General features: G+C 33.2%; 1 protein-coding gene across 1 annotated transcript in view; it reads left to right on the top strand.

Moving 5' to 3' along the window:
• Window positions 1-21,283, top strand: part of LOC150022145 (sodium channel protein type 3 subunit alpha) — an 85,295-nt gene that overhangs the window by 45,339 nt on the left and 18,673 nt on the right. Inside the window, exons 14-19 of the mRNA XM_090280397.1 lie at window positions 1,238-1,411; window positions 2,375-2,731; window positions 4,900-5,364; window positions 15,310-15,430; window positions 16,531-16,685; window positions 18,107-18,280. Coding sequence (XP_090136523.1) covers window positions 1,238-1,411; window positions 2,375-2,731; window positions 4,900-5,364; window positions 15,310-15,430; window positions 16,531-16,685; window positions 18,107-18,280 — 1,446 coding nt within the window. The remainder of the gene's footprint in view (window positions 1-1,237; window positions 1,412-2,374; window positions 2,732-4,899; window positions 5,365-15,309; window positions 15,431-16,530; window positions 16,686-18,106; window positions 18,281-21,283) is intronic.

Here is a 21,283-nt window from a genome sequence, read left to right as displayed (position 1 = left end):
AATGTTTTAGGAAACCAAATAATTTTGATACTGTTATTTTAACAGAGTTCTACCAAGGTAAAGGCTGATTTACCTTGGTAAATGGTAAGTTTGACTTCACAGCCGTAAAATGCCACTTTTATTTATAGTTAAAACTGAGAATTGCTTTAAAAGATTTTTGGGGGGAGGGGGCAGAGTAATTTCCTAACTCTTCATATCTTTGGGTCTCTTTGCTTGTGGTTTTGAGTTTAAGAAACAAATTTTGAATTTGTTTCATTGTTTTCCATTTTTTTAAATTTTTAAATCTTTAAAAATTTTTAATTGAGTTTTAGAGAATGAAGAAGAGAGAATGAGAAACATTGGTTTGTTGTCCCATTTACTTGTGTATTCATTGGTTGCCTCTTGTATGCACCCTGACAGGAGATTAAACCTGCAACCTTGGCATATAGGGATGATGCTCCAACCGACTGAGCAACCAAGCCAAGGCCTCATATTTTTCATCCTGTTGTCAAATAGACTTTCATTCAACCATTCAAATAATGTATTAGTCTTAATTATGATATATGCATACTGAGGATGTTCTCCTGCTGTTTTCGATTGGAATCTGCAGTGTCTTGCTCTGTTAATCAATTAACCTTAATTCTGAGGCAAGAATCCAGAGATCATTCATATAAAACATTTGTGGCAAATTCACTCTTCTTTCAGGAATGTTTGTAGAGTCATAGAAATAAGATGATGTATCTTAAAATAAAAACAAAAATCAAGGACAAAATATGTCTTTTACTAAATTTAAAATATTTTTGCATAACTTTCAATAGCATATAGATATGTTCTTAATGCAAAAATACTAAAAAAGATTATTATGATTATAGTAGAAGCATAGTGTGCCAAAAAGGGCAACAATTTAGTATCTATTATTTAGTAACATTTAAAATATAGATGATGAAATGTTTTATTTGTTGATTTAGAGAGAGAGAGGAAAGGAGAGAGAGAGAGACATCAATTTGTTGTTCCACTCACTGATGTATTCACTGTTTGATTCTTGTATGTGCCCTTTCCAGGGATCAAACTTATAGCCCTGGGGTATCAGGACAACACTCTAACCAATTGAGCTACCCAGCTAGAGCAATGAAATATTTTAAATTTAGCATTTTCCTGGAAATCTATCAGATTCATTAAATAAAACAAATCTACTTAAAATACTTCTCTGAAATGAAATGCTAAACTTGTATCAATTTGTCACATTTCTTTGCTTTAGGTCTTCACTGGGATCTTCACAGCAGAAATGGTTCTCAAGATCATTGCCATGGATCCATATTATTATTTCCAAGAGGGCTGGAATATCTTTGATGGAATTATTGTCAGTCTCAGTTTGATGGAGCTTGGCCTGTCCAAAGTGGAGGGATTGTCTGTACTGAGATCATTCAGACTGGTATCTGCATAGAATATTTATTTTCATCTTTCATTAAGAGAACATTTATTTTGATAGTGAATTGATATGTATTTACATAATTATATACTTTTAAAGATATTTTAAATTTATACCAGTGTATGTGGTATTCTAATAAAATGTATAAATGTTCTCTTTAAAGATATGTGACTGTTTTCTAAGGATGATAACAATGGTTGAAAGACTTCATAATTATTAGCTATGTAGGGCACTTTAAAAACATTTATGTGATCCTAAAATTATGTGTTAAATTCCTTAACTTTTTTTTTTTTATTTAAAATCTGTAAAGAAATGCAAATAAAAATCTTAGGCTGAAATTAGTCTTAGCTTTGTATCATCCTTATTTAGATTAGTGGCAGCTACTTCAAAGTTACATGCAAGAAAATATTTGATACCATCAGCACTTTAAACAATGGTAAAACAAATTTTTTTGAATTCTGCAAAAATATTTATTAAAAAATATGTTAAATTTTATTGGAAATTAAGCAAAATATGTATTTTTTCAAATTGAAAGAAACCCTCCTTTAAGTTTTTTATCAAAGTATTTTACCTTTATTTTTTAAATGTGCATTAAAATATGTAATATATTTTAAAATTTACTTTTCACTCTCAAAATATAGTATGAGGGTGATATTAGTTTGCTAAGTTCACAATGTCTAATCAAAATATTGATTTGTTTTCATAGATGTATTTGTTAATGAATCAGAAAAGTTTTTTCACATCTAAAATATTTTATCTCTTTTATTTTTGCATTTAAGTAATACCATAATGTGATTCATAATTGCAATATCATTAACTTTTTTTCTGGATTTAAATTTGTGTAGCATGTTTTGAAATTTTATATCCCTCAAAGGTTGGTCTACAATATGATATAAGATAATATCTAACTAACTTCCAAAATTATATCATGATTAATACTAAGAGTAGTCTTTCTCTTGATTATAGCTTCGAGTTTTCAAATTGGCAAAATCCTGGCCCACCCTGAATATGCTAATTAAGATCATTGGCAATTCTGTGGGGGCTCTAGGAAACCTCACGTTGGTGTTGGCCATCATTGTCTTCATTTTTGCTGTCGTCGGCATGCAGCTCTTTGGTAAAAGCTACAAAGAATGTGTCTGCAAGATTGACAGCAGCTGTCAGCTCCCACGTTGGCACATGAATGACTTCTTCCACTCCTTCCTGATTGTGTTCCGAGTGCTGTGTGGAGAGTGGATAGAGACCATGTGGGACTGCATGGAGGTCGCTGGCCAAACCATGTGCCTTATTGTTTTCATGTTGGTCATGGTCATTGGAAACCTCGTGGTATGTATGTATTACAAATAAAAATAATTAAGAATGAGATCAAACAGTAGCTAGGAAGATGGCCTGACACAGTAGACATATCTGTGGCTTAGCATCAATGACCTAGACTCAAATCCCAGGACTGGCACTTTACGCATGGGCCAGTTACTCAATGTCTCAAGTTTCCAAACTATGGACTGGAATAACAAAACTGTAATATTGTGGTTGATGTGATGATTAAATGAGGTCTAGCTGAAGGTTGGGGAAAAATATTAGATTTTCTTCCTTCAAAGAAATGTTTTTATAATCAAGGCTAACTATTATAATCTTGTATAGTCTGAATTATTTTTATCCTATTTTATAAGGTAATCTAAATATCTAAAAATACTACCATCTACCCTATATTGAAAATGCTCTTTATAAATTCAGAGTTCATACTGTTTGCTTTAGAGTAAGGTTCATATTACCAAATTTTGAAGGCATATTTCAATAAAATAGAGTATTATATTTTAACTATCTATTGTAATTATCCAAGTAACCTGGAAGAAGACTAAATATATTCTTCCTTGTATTAGCTTTCTTAAAGAAAAATAAATTATTGCAGTTTAAGTTATTCATATGTATAGACATTGATTAGATTTATAAGACTTTTAGGTCTGATTTAAAAATACTAATGTAAAATCACAGTTTGTATATTTATGTTTTAATGTTTAAATTTCTCAGTCATGTATGGACAAAGCATTTCTTTATACTATCATAATGGACTTTTACTTTGAGAGGTACATTTCAAATGAGAGCTAAAAAGGATGTTGTGGGATATCTGTGGACAGGCATTTTTTTTTTCAGAATAATTAATTAAGAAGCTCTAGATTCTGAACAAAATCTTATATAGACATGAAACAAACTGAGATTTTTTTTGATTTGCATGTATCTTCCTACACTGTAACATTTTTTAAAACTCAGTAACAACATTTCAAGCTAAAAATATTCCTATAAATATATTTCCTTTTGCATTCGCTGTAATTAATTATTTCTGTATTAGTCATAATATATCAGTTAATTAGATAATTTTCCCCATTAGTCCCAGTGGTACTCTCAGATTTAAGATTTCTTCATATTTTCTGTACAAAAAGAGGAAAGAGAAAACTAATTTGCATTATATGGGTCTAACCTAAGCCTTGGAATAATTTTTGGTTTTGCTCCATCTGTCGAACTATTTGGACACATAAATTTTAAAGCATATTGATGGGAAATGTATTATATAATTTGCATTTAGAATTTTCTGCTATTATAAAAGTTTGTGGCCATTGGGCAAAGGAATGTATATTTCAAGAGTACTGTTTTAACATCACTAAGCTATTATTTAAATTAATTAATTATTTTCACACAAAGCAATCCCTGACTGGTGTGGCTCAGTTGGTTGAGCACCATCCCATTAGGTGAAAAGTTGTCCAGACACATGCCTGGGTTGCAGGTTCGATTTCCCGTTGAGGTGCGTTTGAGAGGTAACTGATCAGTTTCTCTGTTGCATCGAGGTTTCTCTCCCTCTTTTTCTTCCCCTCTCTCTAAAAATAAATAATATCTTAAAAAAGAAAATAAACACAAAGCTAGACATTCCCTAGACAAACTGATAAAGTGACTAAATTGAAAATATCTTTTTTTCTCATTGGCCAAACCCATAAAAATAGAATTTTATCTTTCACTGGCAACCCTGATAGACACACTTTAACTCTTCAGAGTTCTGGTTTCCTATTGTCCTCAGTAGGAAAGAGAAGAAGCTTGCTTTTCCATTTTGTCCTTGGAGCATGTACAAGGTATCAGGTCTTCTATTAGTGTGTAACTGAGACATGGTGTCTGAAATATAGAAAGCAATGAAAAATTGTTTGATGAATTAATTTTAGCAAAGATTTGTGAGTTTCTAAGATGCCCTGACTGGTGTGGCTCCATTGGTTGGGTTTCTTCCTGCAAACCCAAAGGTAGCCAGTTCGAGTTCCAGTCAGGCCACATGCCTGGGTTGCAGGTTCGGTCCCAGGTTGGCGTAGGTACAAGAGACAGGTAGTCAATTGATGTTTCTCTCTCATATCGATGTTTCTCTCCCTGTTTTCTCTATGTGTTTCTTACTTCAGCTATTTTTTCATATTTATGTAAACTTCAATATTGATGTAGCAAATTTTCTTTTTTTCTTTTAGGTTCTGAACCTCTTCCTGGCCTTATTGTTGAGTTCATTTAGCTCTGACAATCTTGCTGCTACTGATGATGACAATGAAATGAACAATCTCCAGATCGCAATAGGAAGGGTGCAAAAGGGAATTGATTATGTGAAAAATAAGATACGAGACTGTTTCCTTAAAACATTTTTCAGAAAGCCAAAAGTTATAGAAATCCAGGAAGGCAACAAAATAGACAGCTGCACGTCCAATAACACTGGAATTGAAATAAGCAAAGAGCTTAATTATCTAAAAGATAGGAATGGAACAACCAGTGGTGTAGGTACTGGAAGCAGTGTTGAAAAATATGTAATCGATGAAAATGACATATTCATAAACAACCCCAGCCTCACTGTAACAGTGCCAATTGCTCTTGGAGAGTCTGACTTTGAAAACTTAAATACTGAAGAGTTCAGCAGCGAGTCAGAGCTAGAAGAAAGCAAAGAGGTAAGAATGCTTTTAAACTGTGTTGTATTCTTTTAATAACCATACAATATGATTATTTAATATTTTTATTGTGTTTGTTATTTTAAAGTATACTGAAAGTCATATATATGGTAATGTTAGACAAGTATGAGTTATATTTTATTAGAAAATTCATTTAAAGAAATTCCAACTTTCTGTAAGAAACCTTCATTTGGAATAATTAGTATATTCATTTTCTTAATAACTTGAAATTACGGTTAAGAAATATGGTCTTCCAAAAAAGAGATGATATTTAGTAAGTTCTATTCTACATTACATTGATTTTTAGAAAAGTCAATGAACCATATGTTATTGATCATTGCAAAAGTGTCGTCTCTTTACTTTCTATAATATATAAGGTTTTCCTATCATTTGTTTTAATGTGAAAGTTATGTAGCTTTTGTTCACTATGATAGTGTATTATTTATGAAAGTGTTATACATATTAGAAAACTGTAAATAGCACTGATTATATTTTGCCCAGTCAGCAATGAGCAAATCTATAAGGTCTTCCAGATGAACTTGAAAATACTAAGAACTACTTAGAAAAGCTCTACTTGAGTATTGTAGTTAAATTGTAGACTGAAAAACTGCTCTTACTGTCATATTGCTAGTTATATGAAAAAACAAATAAAGGGAATATTTTCTATAATATAAGAATTCATATAGTCTCATAGTAGTAGCTTAATGGTATTAATTCTGCAATACTGTGTTATGGAGAACAGGATTAAAATTTTTACTATACTTATCTGTGGACTTGTAACATACCAGTAGTGAATAAGTCTAGCATGGAGTTATAAAAGAAAGCTTTAGTTTGAGGGTACAATATCGATACCCTAGGAATCAGACCAGTGATGTTTCATTCTGTGAGCATATTTTGGAACCTTCCTTTTATAGTAACAGTATCAACAGAATTTGTATAAGTGATAAGGAGTTGACAATATCACAACTCATAGCCTCCGGATTCTTTTTTGGGAATTTCAGAGCTATTGAGATAAATTATACTAGTAAATCTGAAAATATTTTGGTAAAGGTATAAGCACATACAAAATGATATATGATTCTTACTCTGAATTCCACTCAAAGTCTTCTTAGTGAATTAAATTCTAATCTATCTGTTGTTCATTCTAGTAAAATAAGAATTCACTTCTGATTTTATTTTCCATTACCGGATGCAGATTTATTTAAGAGGAGTCATCAATTAGTTAATAAGCATTTATTGAACACTTTAATGAGCTTCACATTCTGCTGGAAATTAAGAGTAAGGAAGGAGTAAAGGAGAGCTCCATAACAAAACCCTCCAAGGAGAGAGCTCAACACCTTTGAGGAAGCTAACACTAACTCACAAAATCACTCAAGACATTACAAGGTTTAATCCTACAGAACTAAATACAAGGTTATAGATTTTGAGAATAGCAAGTTTGCTACATGGAAGATAAAATTAAAACGGGCCTCAAATTCTGGGCTAAATATACAAACAGAAAGCTAAAAGCAAAAACCTACTAAACAAAAACAGAGTTGAAAGTGAGCTTAAAATTAACGTGAGACAGTGAAACAATCAGCATGAATAAAGTACAGGTTGGGAAAATAGATGAAAATATGTTTAGATGAGGAAATTGTAGTTTCAGATTGTACAGTCTTCGAAATAGGTTAGATAGTTTGGAATTGGCTGCAGAGTTGATACGCAGCTATCTGTCCTGAAGCAGGGGGGAAACCAATAGAAAAAAATGAAGTTTTAAGAAAATTGACTTGATATCAATAAGTAGAACTGTTTAGAGTAAGGGAAAAGTGGGTGTGTGGTGGATAATGGAGTGGCAATGATTTGATAGCAATCAGGGGGGAGCTTCTAGACCAGGGTAATGAGATCGAGTGTCCATTTGAAGAACTTAGTAAACAACCTGGGAAATTGGAAAAAAAAAGTAACGCCCCTGTCTGAAAATGTTTTAGAAAAGATTACAAAGTTTATGTAGAAAGAAGAGGAATTCCACTGGGATGTACTGAAGTAGAAGTGATGGTGTTTGGACCAGAGGCTGGGTGAGAGAGCAGGGTTTAAAAATAGCTTCAATAATTCAGATTTCATAATTATCTGCTTCCTTGAAACTAGAGGAACTTATCAAAGAAGTAATTATAAAGAAAAATTAAGGGAAGACTAGGGACAAGACTAGCTTGGGGTGGAGAAGAGGTAGAGAAACTTTTGCTACGTTAATATCATAGGTTTTATCACACTGGCTCTATGGAAACTAAATATCTGAAAGAGTTTCCAGAATACTTCAGAAACCCTGCAGTGTCTATAAATATTTCAAAAGATTGCCTAGGAGAATACTACCTCACTATCATGTCTTTTTAATGGCTAAAAATTATAAATTTGGAATAATGAGATGAAGTGTCTTCACTAGCAATTCCTGGAAAATATTTTATTATCTGAACAAAAATTCCTTATTGGGTGACTTTTTAAATAAGTAGTCTATCTTTTTCAAGCTAATTTTTGATACATGGAATCTAATTGCAGAATGTAATGAAATTGTTTAAAATGTACAGATAATATTGTAGGAAAATAAATCAAAGTAAATATGAAATTAAATAGTTTTACAAAACTAGGATAAAATTTCAAATTATTTTGTGCAGTAAAATTAAAGTCAACAACAAATGTTATGTCAATAGTTTTTAAAATTAGTACCAAGAAAACTCTGGGAAAATAACAGGGCCATTCTCATATATGATCACACAAAAATTTAAAAAGCATTGTTTTTTAAAAGCAAAAACTAGCATGTTCTAACATAAGAGAGAATATTTAGATGAATTTGAGCAAGGTTCGGTTTTGATCTGAAACTTCTGAAAACTGCTGAAATGGAACACGTTTCAGATGCAGATTCATGTTGGCTGTGTTATTCTTTCAGTAGTTTTACATGCATGCACATACATGCAATTAAAAATAACATATCCATAAAGTGTCATTTTGGTTCATGCTTAGTTTTTTGACCACAAGTAGGAAAAGAACATTGAGCCGTGCTTTGAGAAACACAGAATATCCTGTCTCTTTGCTGACAAAGTGAGAAAACATGTGAGCTAAACCCAGCAGAGTTATACATTTATCACAGAAAGAGAGAGAGAGAGCCAAACGGAGGGAAGAAGGAAGGAAGAGGAGGAAGGAAGGAAGGAAAGAAGGAAGGAAGGAAGGAAGGAAGGAAGGAAGGAAGGAAGGAAGGAAGGAAGGAAGAAGGAAAGAAAAAATTTCCAACACATTTCTGCTTTAAGTAGAGGCAGTACATTAATCATAAATTTAGATGGTATCTGAAACCTATCTAGTCTACTCCTTCCATTCATTTTCATAATAAAGTATATCCTTTTGCAACACAGTTGGGGAGAAATGATAACCATAAGTTTTTAGGGATAAAAATATGAATTACTGGTATAATACATTATTACATAAAAAAATGTAAGAGGATTGAAGATACAGGTTTCAAGATAGCAATAGTAATCTTTTGATTTTAGAATAACTTGGAATTATACAAATCTTATGACAAGATATAATGTAGAATTTTATTCATTTTTACAGTTTTAAAGTTCCTATAATAATGATTTCTTGGACTTTTTATATAACTTTGGATTTTGACAGTTTAGTTCTTAAAAGATTTCATTGTCTTCCTAGGTAAAGAATACAGAATGAATGCTCTTAAGAATCCTATCTGAAGTTGAATTCCAAAGCACAATCTAGCATTATCATACTGTGACCTTCACCACTTACCATTCTTACTTCTCACAGGGGTAAAATCAAGCTGGAGCCATCGAGAATGCAGCTCTGGTGTTTTTTTAACCAGACAGAGATTCGTGCCACCACTTTTACCCAGGTTACCCAAGCAAGTTGTACATATACAATCACTTTCTAAATGAATTTTGACTGCATGCTACTCAGCTACGTTCCTTCTCCTGCCATGGCAAGGAACCGCTAGACATGCCCAGCTGCTCTCTGCTGAATCGTGTGACACATTGCAGCATGGTCAGGCAAGACGGGCAGTCCTGACATTGTATCTAATCCTGCTAATGAGTTTTCCAGCTTAGACTTTTTTACACTTTTACAAGCAATAATTGCATGCTCATAGGATTTATATCTATTTTAAAACATGATAGGAATGTTTAAAGTTCAATACAGGCAAAAACTTGAGAGCATGCATTTTTTTTATTTCTCTGCTTTTATTTCATTAAAATAAGATCACAACTTTTTCTGTTGCTGATTCAGCCCTTATAAGTAAACTGTATTACCAAAACGAGGCTCGGACGGTTTTTTAAATAGTGCTTCCATTTCAGATCATTATATTAAGATCTGTGAATATAATTTTCAACCCATCCAACTCACGTGCTCCAGATGGAAATGTTTGCTTTAATTTTGGGGGGTGGGCTCTGTTAAGGGTACACTAGGGTGATCGTAAATGTTTGGATATGAAGGGCCATAGTCTGTATGCATTTGGGCACTACATATCTTGGATTTTCATGCAGTTTAGGAAAGTTGTTAAATCATGTTTCTGCGAAACCCTAAGTGATCATTGTACAATAATTAAAAGAAGGAAAAAAATCATGTTCCGGGGTAGAAAAAGTTCCTTGTGTCTGGATCATTAAGTAAATGGTCCAGTGTACCTCTTTTTAAAAATTTCCCTGATCTACATTAATTTCTCCCTAAAATGTTCTGCCCACAACTGAGCAGGAAAAAAAAAAGAGAGAGAGAGAGAGAGAGAGACTTGGGAAATTTCCTACTTTTGATTATTAATTATTGTTTTATGAGGAGAAAAGGGCATCTCCCAAAATTATTGTAGGTTTGTGGATTAACTAAATATCTAGTTTATTCTCTTGACTCAACTTTCTCCTGTTGCTATCATTGCTTACTGGAATCTCAGTCTGAGTAAGGGTTCTGGGAGGGATATTATAAAGCAAAAGTGAAAAGTACATGATATTGGCAATTTTAAAGTCTCTTGGTGAAAAAGAATATCCAAGGAAATTTGAGCTTGTCTCTAGGTTTAATTTATACATGCTCTCTTATTCTTTAGGAATAACTGAGAATTAGCTGTAGAAAGCAACAAATTCAGAAATAACATTATTAATGAAAAATAGAACAAATACACTCTCTGGTGATTTGTGTCATTTTTACTTAAAAATGACGTTTTAGTCTTTTTTTGTATGTGTGTGAATCTGCAAGTGAGGCATCTCTTACAGAGGCACAGGTGGGTGTATAAATAGCCATTTTAAACCCATCTTGACTGCAGAGACTGCTTTGCTGCTTTAGTGTACTTCTGCTGAATAAAACTCAGTGAAGGCTGGCTTAGATGGCAATCTTTGTACACCTTCTCAAGATAAACCAGCTTTTTCTTCTGTTCTTTTGATGCCCTTTTACCTTACTTTTCAACTACCATGTAATTATTTTCAAGTTTCATTATATTATGTTCTTATTAAGGCTATTTTAAATAAAAGGAGCACCGGGGGTATTGCACATTTAAAATATGTCCATGCCAAACCATATACAGTCGGTTTATATTTTTGATCATTCAATATGTGGTTCAGCAAAGAGATCTATTGACTTTAATCGTTCACTTCCTGCCTTGGACAAGCAACTGAATTATCTCCCTGTGTGGCTACCAGTTCTTCAAGTGAAATATAAGTCAAGATATGGATATGCATATCCAAAAGATCAGACTAAGGCCCTGATAGTATGTATGACCAAAAGATTCTCCTCTTCTTCTTGCAAGACTAAATCCAGATGTTTTGAGGTCAATGAGGAGATTTTAAAGGCAATGTGTAATGGCTGAATCTTTTATTTTTGCCTCTTAATACAGCAGTTTGTGAGAGTCAAACATTTGATAGCTGACTGAAAACAAATGAAATGTGAGCGCATTTCAGTGGAAGTAGGCCAGTTGCTAACATTCTCCTCTCTCTCTGAAAGTTAAATTTCATTATTTAATTGGATAAAATCAAGTGCAATTTTTGTTGTAAGGGGGATTTCTGTGTAAGTTCATGCTATTAGGGGGGAAACTTGGGTGCTGACTCTGTCATTTCTTATGAGTGGTATTTTCAGTTAACCTTGAAAACTTCACATTCAGGGACCATGTCTTGGAGAGCATGGTTCTTGGATCAGCGTGCAGCTTCCACAGCATTGCGCTGGGCTTCTGCTACAGCCAGGCATGTGTTCTGCGGCTGAATTCGGCCTGGAGAATGTTGCATCTTCAAACCTGCTTCCCAGTGTGCATTTGTGGAGCATAAGCCATCATCCCTCTGTAGATTCGGTAGTTTCTACAAGGGATGGAAGAATCTAACCTTCAGTGCTATGAAATATTAGAGGGGTAGGAAGAAAATAGTACAAGAAAACAAGCCTGACCTTGTACTATGTGGTTCCATATGAGAGATTTGTATTGTGATGCCTATATAGCTAATTATATTTTTCTAACTACTTCAGAACAAGTATTAATTATAGTTATTTAGTATAGTCATCAAGTTTCTTAACATGAAAAGACTCACTTCAGGTTTTCTTTGCCTTTTTTTATATCGTTGTAGTATCACAGCTATGGCAATATAAAGAAAGTAAGTTATTTTTTGTACTTATCACCGGTCACTTGCTTTTAAATCAGTTACATGCTTTTAAATAAGTAATTTTGGTATGGCTATGATAAAATACATCACAAACTATGCTCACCCAGAGTATGAATGTCAAAGTGTTGAATTTAGAAAACATTTAGATTATGTAGAGAGCATTTTATCAATGTATAGAATTTTAAATGCTTAAATAGTTTTCTAGGGTATAAATTAATGATTTAAAAATACAGCAGTAAAATTCTTTATGGATCCAGTTATTAGAGCAATAATAAAGTATATCATAATTGGTAAGTTGTTACAATTTAATGATAGTCTAAGCATTAATTTATAAATGTAGGTAAATTCAAAAACTGTCAAAATTTTTAATGTAGTTGATACAATATTTTTATAACTTTCCTTTGAGGAAATTGTGGCTTATGAAGATTATAATATAAATAAGCCTGATTCTTTAATTTGAGAAGAACTGACTTTCTGTCAGCTTCCATAGAGAAAGAAGCCTCCCACAAAACACTTTTTTAGTGAAATGAACATTAGTCTACCAACTATCCTTCACAAGTCTCTGTCTGAACATTCCTTAAGGAGCTTTACAGAGTATAAGTTTAAGGAGCTTATCCTTATAATCAGAAAACTGGATAACAGTGAAACAATTCTCCGTGTAAAATGGGTTCTGATTGTTTGAGAAGACATGCAGAGTTTTTTCCTTGTCTGTTTTCAGAAAAACATGTTATGCCTCATAATGCCAGGCAGATAGAGGTGAACTCACTACTGACCCCCTTTACAATTTTTGAATGCATAGTCTCCATAGCCATTTAGAAAATTAAAATTATTTATATCTAAACATTAACCACATTCACCAATGTTTATAATCTAAAGACAGTATGAATGTAAAAATATATACAATATTTAGTAAACAGTAAATTCAATTGTCATTCAAATTAGCTGCTACAATTACTTGTGCTGTGAAAGGTTTGTTTTCAATCAGTATTTGTATTTAAATATAAGACACCTGTATAAATATATAGCAGACAATTATAATGCAAAACATTAAACATCTTACAATTATATTAACAGTGGTAAAATGAAAAGTGAAGGGTGAGTATATTTTCTAGTTTTTAAATGGAAAAGTATATGTGTATTTGTTTGTGTACATACATTTATACTTATTAATTTTTCCCTCAGATTTCTTTATCAAATATCTGCCAATGTTTGAGAGAAACATTTTGGAAAGATCATGTGTTTTTATCACTAAAATATTATTAATTAAATAATTGTTATTTATGAAGGAAATGCATTTCCTAATACAATTAAGTAAGCTGTCGAGACCATAATTGAGTTATATCTCAAAATGGAGAGATGAAATTATCTAACTACTATAATTCTCTCCAAAAGAGTAATAGAAAAATGCAAACATTCATTTATTCACTCTTCATAAACTCGACATCACTAATGTCTATTCTATACTTGGGCCATTTGGTATGTGTGTGTGTGTGTGTGTACATTTTTGGCATATATGTTTATGTATATGTACAAAAATATATAATTTTATGTATGATAATATATATATACTTATGAGAATATTTGTCAAAGCAAAAACAAGTATAATGGAGGTGAACCATGACCAGGCTCAAAAGAAATTATTGAGCTTGGATTGGCCAAGAGGAAGAAGAAATATGAAACTTTTTATTAGTAATCATAAAAAATTTTGGTTTTTTACTGGTTCTATATATGCAGTTACAATGTTATCATATTATGCAATTATGATATTATTGCTTCCACTCAGTAAATGGGATAGTGTCCAACCCATAAAATAAGTGAAATCAGAAGAAAAGAGTTTGTGGCTGAGTCTGCTGCAATTCTATCCAGTAGTAACTTCCCTGGGGAAAAATAATATGTCATGGCCTCCCCCTTCTCCAAAAAGTAGAGGAATTTAATGGTAAAATTCTTGTACTATAATGATCCTATGAACCATTAGCCTACAATGCTGGCCTACCATCTCTCCATAGCATAGTCCAGGCTAGGAGGTATTTTATTATAGAATTAGAGTTTGACTTAATTTCCATAATCTATTTAGCTACACCTGGTTAACCTCACCCTCAAAGTAACATCACAGAAAGTATCATCTAGATACTACTCTTCAATTATTTCGCATTATAAAATACACTTGCATTATAATTTCAATAAATCAAGAATTTTGAGCAAAATTTCCTCCAATATGACCCATGTTTAGGAAGTCATTCAGACATTTTTTAATAACACATTAAATTTTGCTGAAGGCTAGGGCACGGTGACCCTACCACTTGCTACTAAAGGTGATGGAAGCTTTGAACCATTAGTGTGTCCATGCCCTTCCATTCTGAGAGCTTTACATTGCCTAGGTTGTGCTGTATGTCATGTCTTCGCATCAGTTTTCATAAAGCATTGCACATCCATAATGTCTTCCCAAGTGATCTCAGAGTACTTATTAGATATTTATTCTTGTAATAAAGTGGCTCTTCCTAGCCATGTGGCATGTCACAGTGATTTATTTAATGGAAAAATCCACAGCCTGATCACATGATGAATTAAGAATGTGCTCCTAATAAGTCTACAAAGATTCTGGATAATGCCATTTATGAAGAAATTTCCATTTAGAAATCTTTGGCAAGTATTGAATTCATTTAAACAGTTGGGAAGGAGGGAGAGAGGGAGGGGGGAGAGAGAAAGGGGGGGGAGATAGAGACAGACAGACAGAGAGAGAGATCCATCATTTTTTCTGCTAGTAAAGTAAGAAAAAAATTTATGGAAATCAGAGAAAAATATAGCTCAAAACTGAAGTATAATGACTGTGACTAATATTAATGAGCCATTCTCCCTTTCTAAAATTACAGAAACATGGACAGTAGTTACTGACAACTGGTAATGTTCTTTGCCCTCTGAAAATTTCCATTGGAAGAGGTGGAAATTACAATTAGATTTGATGCATTTTAATTAATATCATCAGTAGTGGATGTCAGCATAAAAAATTTTTATCAAACTATTTTTGAGTTGGCCTGAGTATTGATGTAGTAAATGATTTTCATATGGGCATTCCTATATATAGATCATAGAACAAGTTAATCAGTATAAGCCACCCTTTCAAATCACCCACATTGAATAATGTCTAAATTTTTTATTGTCAGAATCAGGTCAGTAGTTACATTGTTTTGAATAGTAGGACATCAATTATGTTAAATTATTAGTAAATAATTATCAATAATATTAATGGAGTCTAATGCTATCACTACCATTTTTGCACACTATGACAGAGCATTTCCAAATTAACTGAATAAAAGGGAAGAAAAATTACATCTTTGCAATGGGGTTTTGTTTCCAGAAATTAAATGCAACCAGCTCATCTGAAGGAAGCACAGTTGATGTTGCTCCGCCCCGAGAAGGTGAACAAGCTGAAATTGAACCAGAGGAAGACCTTAAACCAGAAGCTTGTTTTACTGAAGGTAAACAAGCTCTAATCTGATTACATGTAATCTCCCTTTTTTTCCTTATAGAGACTGAATATACATCATTTGAAAGAAATATTTCAAAGAAATGGTGACAATATGTTTATCTTTGTTTTCCTCTTTTGTTCCAAAAGTTAATTTATCTATATTTTCAGATTATGCTATAGCAGTGAGTGTGCCTGAATAATTAGGATGACTTGACATGTCTTTTTTTTTTTTATCCTCCAGAATGTGAAGTTAACCCTATGAGATAAATGGCATTCTGGAATGTCATCTCATTGATTCAGCAATCCTTTCTGACTTCACTGTCAATTTGGTGATTTGATTTATAGATGCTGCAATAATTACACCCCATCTCGTACAGTTTCACATATGGTTCATTCGTGCTGTGACCAGAGCTATTTGGGAATGTAGATGTGTTGTAGAGCTTTGGAAGGAAAACAGTTGTTTTCACAGCAACCACTACAGTGTCTTACATACAAATCAATAAAGATTTGCTGATTCAATGTGGTTGAATTTAATCTGATGAGTAGAAGCCTAGAGTATCAGAGCAGAAGAGTAGATGGATTTGGAAATAACAGGAAAGCAAAGAGTGGGAGGACAAAGGAATAGAGATACTGACTGACAAGATGAGTCATGGGTGTGACTAGGAAAAGTACCAAGGCCAAAAATAAATTAGCTTGGGAAGACTGACAGTGGCTGATACCTGGGAAGATGAGGCGATTTTTTGTGTATGAAAAGAAGGAAGGATCACATCAAAAAGTGAGTGAACAATTTAAACACGTGGCTCTTCCCTAACCCTGAGAAGGGTTCTTGGACAGTATTTTCATCAATGGCCTTCAGGCAAAAAAAGATCCTAACTAGCATCTCTTTGTAAATTAATTCCTTGAATTCTAGGTAACTGGTTTAATACCTGAATCTGAAAATGATTCATTATACAGAAGAGATGTTGCAGATAACTAGGGAATTAAGTAACCGGTTCCCCTGTAAAATGATGATCTGAGATTGGGATGGGTAGGGAGCAACAAAGTTTGTTTTTTCCTAATTAAGAGTAAAATATATTTTTCTAATTTATTACATTTACTTTTATCTCATAGGATGTATTAAGAAGTTTCCATTCTGTCAAGTAAGTATAGAAGAAGGCAAAGGAAAGGTCTGGTGGAATCTTCGGAAAACCTGCTACAGCATTGTTGAACACAACTGGTTTGAGACTTTCATTGTCTTCATGATTCTTCTTAGCAGTGGTGCTTTGGTAAGTGAAATGCATGTTGGTAAAAATCAGGTTCTAGTAAAATAGCTTATTCTCCAAAAATACTAAAAGCAAAAGAGGAGGTATACCTATGCCTTTTGCAGAACCTGGCACCAGGGTTTATCTACACAAAATTCAGCACAGAGTACGAGATCTGTCCAAAATGTATTCAGCCATGTACAATGAAAAATAGAGGCATCTATTGAAGAAAATACAAAGTACAAGAAACATTGTGCATAAGACAATGACCCACAGTCCCCTTCAAAGTAGGCACCTTGGGACCTTACATATTTCTCCAAAAAGCCATTAGCTGCCCCTTCGTATTTTCCTGAATCTCATTCGTGGTCTGAAATCTCTTCCCTTTCAAAGGTGATTTTAGTTTTGGGAAAAGCCAGAAGTTGCAAGGTGACAAATCTGGGCTGTAGTAAGGCTGAGTCACCTGGATGATTTAATGTTTTTCCAAAAAACTCTGCATGAGACGTGATGCATGAGTGGGTGCATTGTTGTGATGAAGCTGCCAATCACCAGTTGCCCATAGCTGTGGCCTTCTGAATCATGTAAATAATTTCTGTGCAGAAATATTCAAGCTTAACACAAAATCTGATGCAAATTTGTTTCTCTACTCACTCAGTCATTTTCAATGTGACAGCCACACAGTACACATGTTCACTCAAAGGCATCTATCACCCCCACTGACTAAAACAATGAGGTTGTTATTGTTCACATGTGTGTGTTCCAGACCACTCTCCTTGGCTGCCAGGATACATCGATCTCTAGCAAACCATTCTTGTTATATTAACAATGGTTGGACTTTTTCTGGACAGACCTCATAAATCAGAACCATGAAGAGCCAGATGGAATTTCTCATGTGGTGTTTATCTAACAGATGTTCTCCTCACTGAGACAACCATTTATGGAGCCATTCTGTAATTACATTACCTTCCATATCAACTACCATCCAGTTCTCCCTAATAATCATATTCACATTTATTAATTAAAAGTGCATGTTGTTTTCTTTATGTCTAATCAATTTATTCTTTTAAAATAAACCAGATCATACAGGGAAACATTCAAGGTAATGTTCGACTAGGCCAAGTCTCTCCCTCATTAACAAAACTTATAGGTATATTTTTCTGAGTTTATATTACTTCTCTAAAAGCAAGTCTGTGTAGGAGTAATTAAAATATAGATTTGGTGTGAGATACAAGGAAGAAATCACATACTAAATCAGTAAAGGTATATACTCACCAACATTTTCCATTACTTTTAATTTTTAAATTTTTTTCTGATGTTTGATATTTCTGTGATGTTATCTAATACCTATCAAATTAGTGCTGCATGACCAGTATTACACTAAGCAATTTTATCAAGTATTTGGGAACAGCAAGCCATTCAAGTAAAATAAAAGCATCCTTCTTTCACAGGCTTTTGAAGATATATACATTGAACAGCGAAAGACTGTCAAAACCATGCTAGATTATGCTGACAAGGTCTTCACTTATATATTCATTCTGGAAATGCTTCTCAAATGGGTAGCTTATGGATTTCAAACCTATTTCACTAATGCCTGGTGCTGGCTAGATTTCTTGATTGTTGATGTAAGTATATTGAATAATTTTTATAAAATTATTTTTTAAAGAGATAAGTTTGACATTTAATGTATTTCTATAATGGAAACCTTGACTTTTGAGAGCCTAGTTTCACTGATGCTGACACAATTATGCAGTTATATTTTTAAAAAATATAATAAATGCAAAAATGAGAAAAGTCCCATGGAAACAGAAGAGGTCCTAAAATGTGGACAATGATTAAGAGAAAACACAGATACACACACACACACACTCACGCACACACACACACACACACACACACACAGAACAGCAAAAGACTGTTCAATGCCACAAGCAGACAGCTCTTCTTTTTCTCAAAGTTAAGAACCTCAGATTCAGGAATAGCTAAAAAATCCTGTCAGTTGACAGATCTAAGGAATTATCTTATTAACAATTAAGTAAAAAAAAAGACCTCAAGGATTAAAAATCAAGAGAGATTCGGGGTCAGGAATTGTGAGTACTGCTCTTTATTCACTTACTAGAGAATATGTTATTAAATAATGTTAAAATAACCTATACTTTATTCATTCAGCCATGTATGCAGAGAGACAATGAAATGCATTTTTAGTTTTAACTTACCATGCAAAGGATTAGGTGCAAGAGCCCTGCCCTGAAACTGATTACCCTGAGGTTAGTAGTCATAGAAACATTGGAAATAATGGAATCTGTCTAACTTGCAGCATTTTTTTTTTTTTTTTTATTCCAAGTGATATAGAGGCACTGGGGCAAAATGATAGTCACCTGGTTCTATGTAACCTGTGATATTCCATTGTACAAAGTGTCACAGCCTCCCAACAAAACATGGTGCTTTAAGTATATCTACCTAATTCCTAGCAATTATGAGCACTTTGTTTTTAGCTCTAACACCTGCCACTCTGAATCAATGATTATTGTATGTATGCATTCATTCATTTTATCATTTGTGACACATGTAAGCCTACCTGAATTCGACTCCCCTTTCTCCCATATATACATACTCATAATTCTATAACCAAAATTTGTGTAATCCCTTGAGTTGAGAAGAAATCTGCCACCAAGTCACTTTTAATAGACCAGAAATAACTTCCAATTTCCATGGCTTGTCTTTAATGAATAATAGAGATGCATCTCAATATTATATTGTCCTAAAAAGCTTTAGATAAAAGGAGGTTTAATATTCTCAGAATCTGCACCTGAAATGGGCCTTAAAGAATATCTAGCTTTTATTCTAAACAGTTTTCCAGTGTTTATTCTGTACAGAAGCCTCAGTTTAAAGAACTGTCCTAACAAAGCTGAGATTAGTGTCAAATTTCTTAATTCTCAATTCAGTGCTCCTTTACCCCACAGATTTCTTATCTAACTAATATAAGTGTAATATACTTTTTAAGATTGGCTTTGGGATTTAGCATTTATAATCTCTAGCTTCTCGCTGAAGTGATGAAACACTAAATACATTTAAGAATCTTCTCTGGTTTGAAAAGATTTTGTCATGTATTATGGCCATTTACAAATGGGATAGAACTCCAGAAGACTCTGAAATTTCCTGAATATTTACATTTAATGGAAATTTTACATTAACTGAAATACTACATTGCATTTTTAGTATTTCCATGTATTTTGCCATATAGAAGATATGAATATGAAGCAAAATCTCTCAAGAGCAGGGGTATTGTGTCATGTTTGTCTTTAGACACCTGAGATAAACATTTAGGTGTCTATTAAGTAATGTCAAAAATGAATAAATTGATGACAAAAATTGTGTCCAAAAAATTACCCCCTTTTTAGTGAGAATGAATTACTAGATTAGAGATTAGAACTTGGAATTTAAAGCTCTCTATTTTGGGGTAAGTTATATTGTCTTAAATGGCTCTAAAGCTCGGGTTGAAATATATGAATTACTGTAGTCCCAGACAACAACTTGTTCTCAGACTACTAGGCTAATGTAAATGTAGAGTTAAAATTATTTTTGGAAGTACAAGTATAATACTTAAAAGGGCTTCAATGATCCATCAGGTATTTTGCAGTAACAAAACTAAACAGCCTCAGAAAGCTAACAAAAGAAAGAAAGAAAGAAAGAAAGAAAGAAAGAGAGAGAGAGAGAGAGAGAGAGAGAGAGAGAGAGAGAGAGAGAGAGAGAGAGAGAGAGAGAGAGAGAGAGAGAGAAAGAAAGAAAGAAAGAAAGAAAGGAAGGAAGGAAGGAAGGAAGGAAGGAAGGAAGGAAGGAAGGAAAGAAGGAAGGAAGGAAGGAAGGAAGGAAGGAAGGAAGGAAGAAAGAAAGAGAGAAAGAAAGAGAAAGAAAAGAAAAAGTCTGATATAAGTGAAGTACCTCATACCGGAAGAAATATACTTTCAAACCTTGAGACATTTATTTATGTAAAAAAAAATACTCTCTTTAATTCCTTATCTACAAAAAAAAGTAGATTGGAATGGGCTATCTGTCCAACTTCCTAACATTCATTCTTTTGTTCAATAAATATTTTGAGCACTTTAAGTGTCACATGTTATTTTAGAGAAAGGAGATATAAATAAGACAGAGTAAGCTCTGTTGGAGCTTATACTGTATGGCAGAGATTTTCAAACTTTTTTTTTTTTAATCTCATGGCATACATAAGCTACTAAAATGTGCAGCACTCGAGAAATATTTTTGGCTGATCTGACCAAAAAAATAGGTCTAATTTTGATTTATTCACACTAGACAGCTATTGTTGTGCCAACTGTTGTCATTTTTTAAAATTTGACAATCTAAAGGACAAGTGGTCAGAGTCCTTGACTAAATAGTCAGCAAGTGCATGTTTTAAAGATTATTGCGGTGCACTGGTTGAAAATCCCTGTTCTGTGGGAGTATAGAACAGATAGTAGAAATATAAACAAATAAAATCTAAAAATAAGATAAAAGATGGTGATTACTGTTATTAAATAAAACAGGATAAAATGAGGGAGAATGACTGCAAAGTGGGGAGTGGGGGTGCATGTTAGCTAGAGACGCAGGGAAGGTGTCTTTGCAAAGGTAAA

This window comes from Furipterus horrens, unplaced genomic scaffold, assembly GCF_987537825.1.
Source record: "Furipterus horrens unplaced genomic scaffold, mFurHor1.1.pri manual_scaffold_1, whole genome shotgun sequence".
Lineage (NCBI taxonomy): Eukaryota > Metazoa > Chordata > Mammalia > Chiroptera > Furipteridae > Furipterus > Furipterus horrens.
Note: the sequence above shows the minus strand (reverse complement) of the source record. Positions and strands in the feature narration are given on the sequence as shown.